We start from the raw sequence: 11,765 nt of genomic DNA on the forward strand, positions 1-11,765 counted from the left end.
TTTCATATAATTTAGTTGAAGGCCTGGGCATTGCTCGATATTGGTAATAAACTTATAGAATCACACACACACACACATATAAGAAGTACAATCAAAATCCAAAATAATTTCTAATTGTTATCTAAAATTGTTTCACGTGTCCAATTTATTTTTCTTAATTCTGGTGCCAAGCAAGATGACAGCCTCACTTACCAAAGTAAGATCATCTCATCATCACAATTGCTGAATATTTCTGTACATAAGCACGTGTTACAACCTAGAATATAATTGATTTTAGGGGAAATTTACTTTTCCACCATAAACTATCACCCCAATTACTATGAACTATCACAATGCACAATCAACTTCCTAATTCCAAAAATACGTTACACTTATCCCCCTACAGTTTGTTTTGTTATTAACTCTAATGTAATTTAGCATTGAAAAACCAATTTATCCCTAGCTAGAAGTTGTAAATTGGAAGAGGTTTAAATTTAGCATTGTTACAGTCTAGTCTGTTTGTTGGAGAGATGTAAATTGGTCTTTTAATATTAAATTCTGCTAGACTTAACATCAAAACAAACAGTAGGGGTACATTGAAACAAAGATAACTTTGGGGGGTAAATTGTGTTTTTTGATAGTTTAGAGGGATTAGGTGTACTTGGGGTGATAGATTAGGGTGAAAAAAGTATAAATTGCCATTTATTTTATAAACAATAACTCTATGAATGATTATTACATGATTTCAGAATTATCATCCAATACTAACAATCTCATAATAACATTTAAAGTTGCTTGTAATGAAGTGTATGCATCTAAATTGTGTATGTAATTGAGTTGCAAAATGATGATCGAAATTGCGATAAAATTTTGATTCTACAATAACTTTGATTATATATACATATATTTAAAAGTCTTATAATTATTAGGTTAGTTGAGACATAATGTGATGGATCTAAATGTTTTAATTTGACAAATGAGTGAATGACCTAGCAAAATAATAAAATGTATACTTTTGTGTGTGATTACATCTAGCAAAATAATAAAGCAGACATATATTTGAAAAGAAATATTATATCCACAACATTTTGACAATACTTTTACAACATATCATAAGTGACAAGTTATTAGTTGCTGTTACCAGTGGGCAAAAAAGTAATGTCCGCGATAAGGTTTAAACTAAAACAAGTAATAACCTATAATTTGTTGTGAAAGTGTTGTGAAAATATTATAGACATAGCACATCTCATATTTAAATATAAATTAGGTGCATATAAGTGTTAAAAAAAAAAAAAAAAAAACTGCTTGGAGCTTAGTGGTGGTGGGGTACTCATCTATGTTGATGTAATTCTTGTTTATATTGCAATACAAATTTGTTTGTTGTTTATATTACATATCATTAGGGTAATTGATGCCCTAATTATTTGTAACAACCTTCATAAAATGAAAAAAAAAAAAAGTTGAAAACATATTCTTAAGCCCGAATTTCTACTCTATAGTTTTTTTAGTCTACCTTTCAAGTATTGAGATTGATATAATAGCTTTGAATGATCAAAGCATATCAAATCACATATATTCATTTGAATTGCCTTTATTTATTTTTAATAGATATGATAGAAGTTCAATTTATGAAATCCATTTTATGGAGTTTGCTCCTTGTTATCAGGCTGAGACACCGAAATTGGGAAGCAAAGGTGATACTTTTCTATGTCTTCAAATTTTTGTAGAAAAAGTGTGATCTCTTATGCAAACTTGGTGGACTTTCCAAATCTAAAAAAAATTTGTTTTTTTGTATTCGGGCAATAATGCAAACCAGGTTGTTGAGAAAATTAACCATTGATAGTAACCAAACATATCACTATAAACAAAAAGCACATGAACTCAGATTTTCTATGCTTCAGATTGATAATGGAGAATTTGTCCCATGTCGGTGTCTTGTCGTGCAAAATTTTTTTTTTTTAAATTTCTGTTTTCATCTTATAAATGTATATTTCATAAAAAAAAAAAAATTGTCAAAATTTGAATTGAAAAATGCTAAAATCACATAAAATTACACAACTTTTATAACAACTCTACATGTGATAAGTTATAAGTAATAAATGTGTGAACCGATATAAACCTACCGCACTTTACTACTTCAACTTATTACGTGATGAGTTGTAGTAAAATTGGATAATTTTACATGGTTGTAGCATTACTGATCTGGAATCGTAATCCTAAATAAATGGAGTAATTGCATCATCATGCTAAGCTGGTTCTCTAAAAAAATTCCTTAAAAAGAACTCGGATTGGCTGATGTGACTCGTCATTATCCTCTTAAGCAACAAAACCAAATACCCATTTTTGTCCTTTTTTTGGGTCAAAATTACCATTATCCATTCCACCCCAAATAGAAATTAGTCAATATAGTAAATTAAGATCACTATCAAGGTCAAAATTTTTGGATATGGATCATTTATCCAAATGGTAGTACCTATTAGCTATTACTATCATACCAATTATTTCACAAAGCTTCAAAATTTTCAAATTTCAAAAAATTATTAATTAATTAATTAATAAAACTAATACTAATAGTACTAAAAACAATTATTTTACAAAAAAAGAGAGAATAGTATTAAAAATTTTGGACACCAAAAGCAATTTAAATAGAGTTGAATGAATGAATCAGCCCACATTCTAAGAAAGAAAGAAACCAAACTCTCTCTCTCTTTTTCTCTCTCTCTCTCTCTCAATCATTCTCTGCTCTTTTTTCACTTCTTTCATCCAATCATAGTTTCTTTCTCTCTAACAAAAAAAATTGCATTCCCATTTGGGCTTATAGAGAGAGAAAGCTAGAACTAAGTACTAACAAAGAGTAGCATCTCTCTCTCTCTCTCTCTCTCTCTCTCTCTCTCTGTGATCGTGAAGACTCTCTCTCTCTCTCTCTTCTGTGAAGCTCTAGGGTTTGGTTCGCTGACTTTGTGGTAAATTACTCTCTCTGTCTCTCTGTGTTTCTTTTACTTTTTTGTTTGGTAGCTTAGCGTAATGCGAAATTGTATTGGTGTGAATGGTTTTTTACTGGGTTTGATCGAATTCTTTTTCCCAAAATTAGTGTTTGGATAGTGATTGTGTGGAGTTTAATTGGTTAATTTTGTTTTGAGTTTTGGGTTTCTTTTTTTTGCTTAACCTGTTTGGTTCGAATGGAAAATTTTACTGTTCCGTATAGTAATTTGTTAAACTTTGAACCTCACTGCTTCATCTCTCTCTCTCTCTCTCTTTACTATAATTGTTTAACTTAGACACTCATGTATTTATTTTTCTGTAATTATGGGTTTTTTTATTTTTTTTGGGGTGAAGTTTTTTTTTTTAATTATTTTTTTGTGTGGGAAAGTATGTTAAATTGTTAATATCATTTGAATATGTATGGATTAGACTTAATCATCTGTGACTTTAATTAGTTATATCTTTTGTAGTTATTTTTTGTGTATAGGATGCTTCAATTCGGAACATTTTGCATATGGTCGTAGCCAGTGTACAAAGTTCACACTTTTGCGGGGTATGGGAGAAGTTTCAAAGTATAACCTTTTTAAATTTCACTTTTTCCTAGAATCCCATTTTCAAAAACCCAAATAATAAGCTGTAGTAAAGGGGCACATAGGAGTTCTATTTTTGATAGGTACTTATAGTGCAGTTTTATTGATAAAAAAATAGTAAAATTTTTGAATTCACGATGATGAACACAAAGTAGCAATGAAAACAAAAGTACAGAAATCAAATGGCTAGTCTAAGAGAGACAAGGAACTACCCCAACACCTTGACCAATCAAAAAGAGTGCACTGGCGCAAAGCTTTTAGTTGATCCGAAGAGTTTTTGGTATCTTGATGAATGCTCAAACTCCTAGCTCTGCACCTAGGAGTTTTATGAATTTGTTATGTGTCCTGATGAATGAAAGTTAACTATGCAGCAGAAATAAGAACTTTTGAGTGTTTAGTTTAGAGCTAGAATTGCGAACCTAGTTTGATATGCTGCATCCTTGCACAGACTTAAGTGATTCACTCTTAAGAAATGTTTTGAAAGTTATGCTTGGATTTGTTTTATGTGTTATAGCAAAGCAGCACTGCTTTGAACTGTATGATATGGATGCGTGAATGGATGACTCTTAGGCTAATTGCCGTATTGCAAGGGTTGCTTTTGTTGCAGTTGAAGTTCCAGTGGTTTTTGTTATTAAGGTTTAGAATGTGCACCATGACCCTTTTTTACTGGGGGCAGTATCATGAATGAAGCTGCCTAAAATTATTTAATACTCAGTGGATCTTTTTGGATATTTTTGGGCGTTATAAGTAAGGAATGGCAATCATGTAACTTTATTTTGTTACTAACATGCACCATGACCCTTTTTTACCAGGGGCAGTATCATGAATACAGCTGCCTATACTTATTTAATAATAGGTGGATCTATTTGGACAATGTTGGGTGTTATATGCAAGGAAAGGCAATCATGTAACTTTATTTTGTTACTAACATGAATAAATAGTGAAGCCAGCCATCTAGGATTGAGCTCTTTACAGTCTTTTCATATCTTTTTTCTCCTTAGCTTGTCAACAATTTATGTTTGGAATTTGCATTTTGTATGAGCCCTGAAGTTTATAAGATCTATTAATTTATCTTTTCTAGTCTGTCATAATCTGAATTTCCATAGTTTTCTTATTTTTCAAGTTTTATGGCTCTCTAAGTGTGCTGCTATTTGTCATGGTGCTTGAGTATAAGAGTTCATCATGTATGTGGCTGCTTTTTGTGATTTTTTATTATAAGATAAGTAAGTTTTGGCCCCTTGGGGTGAGCGGAAGGGGATGGGTCCTCTTCTTGTGATGACCTTCATTCCCCAGAGCAAATAAGATATTATCTTACCAGCCATTCACAGTAATAATTTACTTATCATTCTGATGCACACAACTTTTCTCTTTCTTTCAAATACCTTACCACTGCAGAAGTTGATTCTCACATATGTTGTCATTTTTTAATCAGAAAGGTGATGCAATGAAGCAGTTTCCAAACCATTCATCTTCAGGTAATTTTCTAAAAAATGTCCATTGTGTTATGTGGGGAGTAGATGGCATAAAATTCTGATGGACAAGTCTTATGAGCTTCTTTTGATAGGTCTTACTAAGATTCCACCAATAAATGTTCCTAAAGAGGCAGGCAATGGTGCGTGGGGGGTCATATCTGGATCTGATTCCTACCATGCCTCTAGTGATGCTAGCCTTTTTTCAAGCTCATTGCCTGTTCTTCCTCATGAAAAATGTAGGTGCTGGAGATTTCTTATAGATTTTGTATGCCGTTTCATTGCATGAATTCTTACTTGATTTGTCCAACATGCAGTGAACTTGAATGAAACAGAGCATGGATGTCAATCTATTGATGATGATTCACTTGAAGATCCTGAAACTCATGCAATTGGAAGCTTTCTTCCTGATGACGAGGATGAACTTTTAGCTGGCATAATGGATGATTTTGACCTAAGTGGGTTGCCTGGTTCACTGGAAGACTTGGAAGATTATGATCTTTTTGGTAGTGGAGGAGGTATGGAATTGGAAACTGATCTACAGGAGAACTTGAGCATGGGTATGTCAAAGATAAATTTATCTGATGGTGTTGGGAATGGGATGCCTCCCTATGCTGTTCCAAATGGCGTGGGAGCTGTTGCTGGAGAACACCCATATGGTGAACATCCTTCGAGAACATTATTTGTTCGGAATATTAATAGTAATGTTGAGGATTCAGAACTAAAAACTCTCTTTGAGGTAATTAGAGTTATGCCAAGATCCTCTTAGTATAATCTGTAGAATACATTTTTGTTTTATCATGTGATTTGGGACAGCTTCTTTTGTCGATTTACAACTGCAAATGCACAGGTGGATATGCTTCATGGATAAAATTTGATGTTTTACATATTCATCCAAGAAAGAAGTTGACGTTTCACACGAAACATTGTTAATTTCTTTACTATGTCACTTTCTTGATTTCATTGCTTAAGTTTGTTTTTGTTTGAATTCTTGTGGCATCTATAATGCTTGAGGTTTGAACCATTTGAACGAAATTTGAGAAATATCTCCTAATCATGTTCCCTGCTCCTCCACCTCCCTCCAACAAGTAAAGAGAAAAAAAAAAAAAGAAAAAGAAAAAAAAGATTGTGGTCCGTGATCAATAGGTTTTACCTTTCTTCTTTCCTAGTAATGCACTTGTTTATATGCTCGACCTGTATCAATGTTTCACATGGTTTTCTAGTGTTTTTTGTACAACTTCATGCACATCCTGGTTTCAAATGCTAAGGAGGGCATTGCCTTGTTTTGTTTTTGTATAACATGAAGTAAATAGTGTCTGGCTTATAGAATACATTCTTATGAATAAGTAGTTAATTAAGAGCTTATAACTGATCTTGGCATCAATTTTACAAGGACTAGGGTAAGGTTTTTGGGTGCAGAAATTGATTAGCTTTCAGCCTTTCAGGAGTGCATTTTTTTTTTGGGGAAAACTTTGCACCATTTGGAAGTCACTTGTGCTCATATAAGTGTCTGTTTGCCTTCATTGTTGGGGAGATAGGGTTCTGGGAGGTGGAACAAAGGTCTGGGGTTTATATGGAGGTGGTGGTGAGTGTTGGACGAGGTGGTGAGGGAGTTTGCAAGCACGGAGGATACGATAAGGCAAGGGGAGTTTGTCATTCAAAGTGAATTAATGAAACTCTTTTTTTTTAATAAAATAATTAACTTATATCTATATTTTCACTGCAGTTTTTCTTGAGTACTCAACTTATTATTAGTGTCTGCCAGAAGGAACTCAACATTAGTTTATCGAAGCATGTTTCCTTCATTCCCTTTTATCGATTAAATTATAGAGGTTTTCTCAATTGTTGTGCCGACACTCAATAATTGTTGAGTGCAGAAACTAGTCAGTGAGTTCTGAGATTCAATTCAGTATATATTCTTATTCTTTATTAACTAAATACTAATGGTTTCATATCCTTTCTATACAAATTATGGTGCTAAATCATGTTTTAATATCTTTCTTCTTATTATTGTTTTGTTTCTTTTTGTAGCAATATGGTGATATCAGAACTCTGTATACTGCATGTAAACATAGGGGTTTTGTGATGATATCTTACTATGATATCCGCGCTGCTCGAACTGCTATGCGTGGATTACAAAACAAGCCATTGCGAAGGAGGAAACTTGACATCCACTTCTCAATTCCAAAGGTTTAAGATAAATGCCAATTCCAAGTAATCTACTTTTCTGGTGTTGATACTTCGATCATCATATGATTCTATTTTTTTCCTTGTATTACACCAGGATAATCCATCAGACAAGGATATTAATCAAGGAACCCTGGTAGTTTTTAATTTGGATCCATCAGTTTCAAATGAAGATCTCCGTCAAATATTTGGGGCTTATGGCGAGGTCAAAGAGGTGATAGTTCATCTCTGTTTATATTATTCCTTTCCTCATTTTCTACTGGCATATTTTTTTGCATATATGGTTAACATCTGTGCATTTTGGTAATTTTGTACAAAGCAGATAAGGGAAACACCACACAAGAGGCATCATAAGTTTATTGAATTTTATGATGTTAGGGCCGCAGAAGCAGCACTTAAGTCATTAAATAGAAGTGATATAGCTGGTAAACGCATAAAGCTTGAACCTAGTCGCCCTGGTGGAGCTCGTCGAAAGTGCGTACACTGATATGTTTAATTTTTTCATTTTAAATATAACCTGTCAAAACTATTAATTCTCATGTAATAGTCATTTTAATACTTGATAAAAATAATATTTCTTCACTTTGTTTTTGGTAGCAAATTAATTGTGTGCAAAAATAATGTTTTATTTTTTATTTTTTTGGTGTTGAACTCTGGTATCTGACATCCATGTATTTGATGGGACGAAAGAGTGCACATGATTTACTGCAAACTTACGTTACTTGACTCTGTCTGTGCTGAGATGTCGACCATCAAACTCTCCCTTTGACTTGCCACCGCTACTCTGCTTGAGAGAAATTTACATTATTTGGTCTTTTTGTTTCTTGTCTTTGGATGTTGTGGTCAAGAGTCTTGTAGCTCAACTAGTTGGCACCTCCTAGTGTTTGTAATGGAGACATTTAGGTTTCGAATTCTCCCACCCAAACTATCTATGTATCAAAAAAAATGTTGCGAGAATTCATTCCTTGATGCATTAAGCTTCCTCCTAAAAGACAAGTTAACAGTAAGGAAGTGGAAATTGTTGCTAGTAGAACTATTATTGTCATGGGAGTAGAGTAGTCTGTTTTGTATCCACTCTTGGTGTTTCCTGCGAAGTATCAGTGGAATTTTTTTTTCATCTACTATTTATTATTAAATTCAAAGTTCTTAATAGCTGATTTTTAATTTCCCCTTATTTTTTGTTTTGTTTTGTTTTTTGTTTTTTTGTTTTTTTGTGTGGCTGAATATTGCTTTATTATCATTGGAATATGCTTTTTAGCTTGATGTTGCAACTGAATCAAGAGCTTGAACAAGATGAATCTCGGAGTTTTCGACCTCCAGTGGGTTCACCAATTGCCAGCTCTCCACCAGGTAGTCTTCTGTTATTGACTTCTCGTTCCTTCTTCTTTTATAACTTCTATTTCTTTGACAAACTGAGGTCAATGCAATGTAGGTAACTGGGCACAGTATAACAGCCCTATTGAACATAGTTCTATGCAAACTATCAGTAAATCCCCTGGTTTCAGGACCATGAGTCCAACCACTAGCAACAATTTGCCCGGATTGGCTTCAATTCTTCATCCTCAACTATCAAACTCTGTGAAGGTTGCTCCTATTGGCAAGGACCAAGGAAGGGGTGGTCATGTGGACCATATGTTTACCAATACAAATGCAGCACATGGAGCTGCCTTGCAACAGTCAAATTCATTTCCAGAGCCCAATTTGAGCCAATACCATCAAACAATATCCTCTTTTGGTCCTTCTACTTCAAATGGATCTGGCATTGAAACATTATCTGGACAGCAGTTTCTTTGGGGAAGTCCAAATCTGTACTCAGAGCACACCAATTCTTCGGCTTGGCCAAGACCATCTGTGGGACATCCATATACATCTAATGGAAAGGGCCATGCCTTTCCATTCTCGGGTCGGCATGGCTCTTTGCTTGGCTCGTCCCAGCCACTTCACCATCATCATGTTGGATCTGCTCCTTCTGGTGTTCCGTTTGAGAGGCACTTCGGTTTCTTCCCAGAGTCACCAGAAACTTCATTTGTGAATCCTGTAGCTTATGGAGGCATGGGCTTGGGTCCTAATGATGGAAATTTTATGGTAAATATGGGTGCTCGTGCTGCAATTAACCCTGGCATTAATATACCTGGGAGCATGTCTGAAAATGGTTCATCAAGTTTCAGGATACGGTCCTCGCCAAGGCTTAGCCCTGTATTTTTAAGTAATGGTCCTTACTCTGGACTGCCACCTACCAGCATGGAGGGCATGACTGAGCGAGGGCGGAACAGAAGGGTTGAAAATAGTGGGAACCAGGTTGATAGCAAGAAACAGTTTCAGCTTGACTTAGATAAGATTAAAAATGGGGAAGATACTCGGACTACTTTAATGATAAAAAATATCCCAAATAAGTAAGAATTAGCTCTATGTTTCTGTTATTTGTGAATAGATAGCCATATATTTGCATTATTGAAAGCCTAGTCATGATGATTTTTTTGTTATTCCTGTTCTACAGATACACCTCAAAAATGTTATTAGCTGCTATTGATGAAAACCACAGGGGTACTTATGATTTTCTCTATCTACCAATTGATTTCAAGGTAATTATATATGGTGATAGTGAAGGAGAAGCTTCAACAATTCTTTCTAGTTTGTATTTGTATGTTTAGCCATTAATTCTTCTTCAATTGGAACTGATTGGCATTTCTTTTTGTTGGTGCAGAATAAATGCAATGTGGGCTACGCATTTATCAATATGCTGTCTCCTTCTCACATTATTCCATTCTTTGAGGTTTTATTTTTATATCTCAAGTGTATTTTTTCTTTGGATCAGTTCCTTGGGTTCTCTTAGTTGCCTGCTATTTTGAGTCAAACCTTATCCCTGACCTCATAAATGTTAGTTTTGGCTTAGCAACTGATGAGGTCCTTGCATGTTATAAAGTGAAAGGGGCTTCCAGGTTAATAATGTACTGAAAGACAAATTGTAGATCTAATTTAATGTTTCTAATTTTATGCAGGCGTTTAACGGAAAGAAGTGGGAGAAGTTTAATAGTGAGAAAGTTGCTTCCTTGGCATATGCTCGAATCCAGGGTAAGGCTGCCCTTGTGACCCATTTCCAGAATTCAAGCTTGATGAATGAAGACAAGCGATGCCGTCCAATTCTCTTTCACTCAGAGGGTTCAGAGGCTGGTGATCAGGTAATAAAGCTTTAACTGCATAACATGCTAGTGGATTAAGCTTGATTGTGGTGATATTAGTCTCAATGATGGATATCTTTAAGTTTCAGAAATTTCAAGCATGCTGGAATTTCCTTGACGTATCTTTGTCTTATGTTTATCGATATGACTTCAATAGACAATTGTCTGTAAATCAATTTGAATAAGCACTAACAGTGTGGTCTAATTGGTCAAGGTCATGGCTTTTGTTGATTTTTTATTCACATGGTTTATGTATAGATCATTCAAGAACATCTTCCCTCCAGCAGTTTGAACATCCAGGTCCTTACCCCAAATGAGTCACACTTGGTTGATTCTTCAGGAAGCCCGACAAAGGTTGGCCCTGGTGAGGGGCCTGAGAATTGTTAACAGTATTTAATGCAGATTGTGCTCAGCCCAAATTGATGGTGGCTGGGAATGCTAACTTTGCCGTATATAATCAAGTGTATAAATTTTAGGAAGAAATGAATCCTATTAATAGGGGAAAGGAAAAGGAGGTATGGAGATTTTGTATCCTAGTATTATATAATTTTGCTAGAAAGCTCTGGAAGAACCTGTAGCCTGTAGGAGCATTTTGGTGATATGCATTGCAGATCACTGGCTTGATATACGAGGGAGAAGCAAAGTTGAAGCATGAGTAAACATAACTATCTGAGTTGGCAAATGCAGTATCAGTTGTGCCATGTTTTCTCCACTCTCTTTTCATTTTGGGCTCGTTTTTGTTTTTGTAATTGGGTGTTGGATAAATTAAATCTGCAAATATGATGTTTATATGGATATATGTGTATCAAGGGTGGAGGTTTTTGAGGGTTTTGTGATTTAACATGGGGCACAAAATTGTATAGTGGGGGAGACAGAACAGATTTTTTTTTTTTTTCTTCTTTTGCTCAATCCTTTGTATTTGGTATTCTTGCAATGGAAATTCGCATGTTGTATTTGAAACATGAGATTGTACTGATTGTGATGCTACTCGCTCCAGATTTTGTTGTTTTGAGGGGCATGGTTTATAATTGGCATAACTATTTCTGTAAACTCTTAAATACTGGAGGTGACTTAAATCCAGATGTGGGAAACTCCCAACATCTTTTAGGTGGCTTTTGAATGGTTCCAAACTATTTTGTGCAGCATTTGGAAGAAATATTGCAGGGGTAGAGCCATTACTGTCTAAACTGTATTGAAATTAGTAATTCACCTTGTTTTATGAAGCCTTCAACCGATATACTGGTCAGGCTATACGTGATATTTAGTAAATCACATCAACTTAATTTTAGGATGCTGACGGGTTAGTCAAATGAAGTTGTGTATTGGCAACTCAATTGTGCAGTTACAGTATTCATTTATTTATCATTGTGTACTTTCAT

At 34.6% G+C, this 11,765-nt stretch overlaps 1 protein-coding gene across 2 annotated transcripts; it reads left to right on the forward strand.

Moving 5' to 3' along the window:
• Positions 1 to 2,685: 2,685 nt before the first annotated feature.
• LOC115989610 (protein MEI2-like 5) lies at positions 2,686 to 11,486 on the forward strand. 2 transcript variants are annotated; one of them, XM_031113391.1, is made up of 13 exons: positions 2,687 to 2,942; positions 4,984 to 5,026; positions 5,116 to 5,259; positions 5,338 to 5,759; positions 7,052 to 7,210; positions 7,305 to 7,421; positions 7,530 to 7,681; positions 8,466 to 8,557; positions 8,640 to 9,600; positions 9,705 to 9,789; positions 9,912 to 9,980; positions 10,207 to 10,386; positions 10,645 to 11,486. In XM_031113391.1, exons 2-13 carry the CDS (start codon positions 4,996 to 4,998, stop codon positions 10,771 to 10,773), a joined length of 2,541 nt encoding a protein of 846 aa, XP_030969251.1. In that variant the 5' UTR covers positions 2,687 to 2,942; positions 4,984 to 4,995; the 3' UTR covers positions 10,774 to 11,486. The 2 variants fall into 2 exon arrangements, with proteins under 2 accessions (XP_030969252.1, XP_030969251.1); XM_031113392.1 differs by lacking the exon at positions 5,116 to 5,259 and having other exon boundaries at positions 2,686 to 2,942.
• Positions 11,487 to 11,765: the final 279 nt, after the last annotated feature.

This window comes from Quercus lobata, chromosome 5, assembly GCF_001633185.2.
Source record: "Quercus lobata isolate SW786 chromosome 5, ValleyOak3.0 Primary Assembly, whole genome shotgun sequence".
NCBI classification, from domain to species: Eukaryota; Viridiplantae; Streptophyta; class Magnoliopsida; order Fagales; family Fagaceae; genus Quercus; species Quercus lobata.

Coding starts and splice junctions, on each gene's coding strand:
- LOC115989610 (XM_031113391.1), top strand. CDS start 4,996: ATGAAGCAGTTTCCAAACCATTCATCTTCAG. Junction 5,027..5,115: donor TCCAAACCATTCATCTTCAG/GTAATTTTCTAA, acceptor TTCTTTTGATAG/GTCTTACTAAGATTCCACCA. Junction 9,981..10,206: donor ACATTATTCCATTCTTTGAG/GTTTTATTTTTA, acceptor AATTTTATGCAG/GCGTTTAACGGAAAGAAGTG.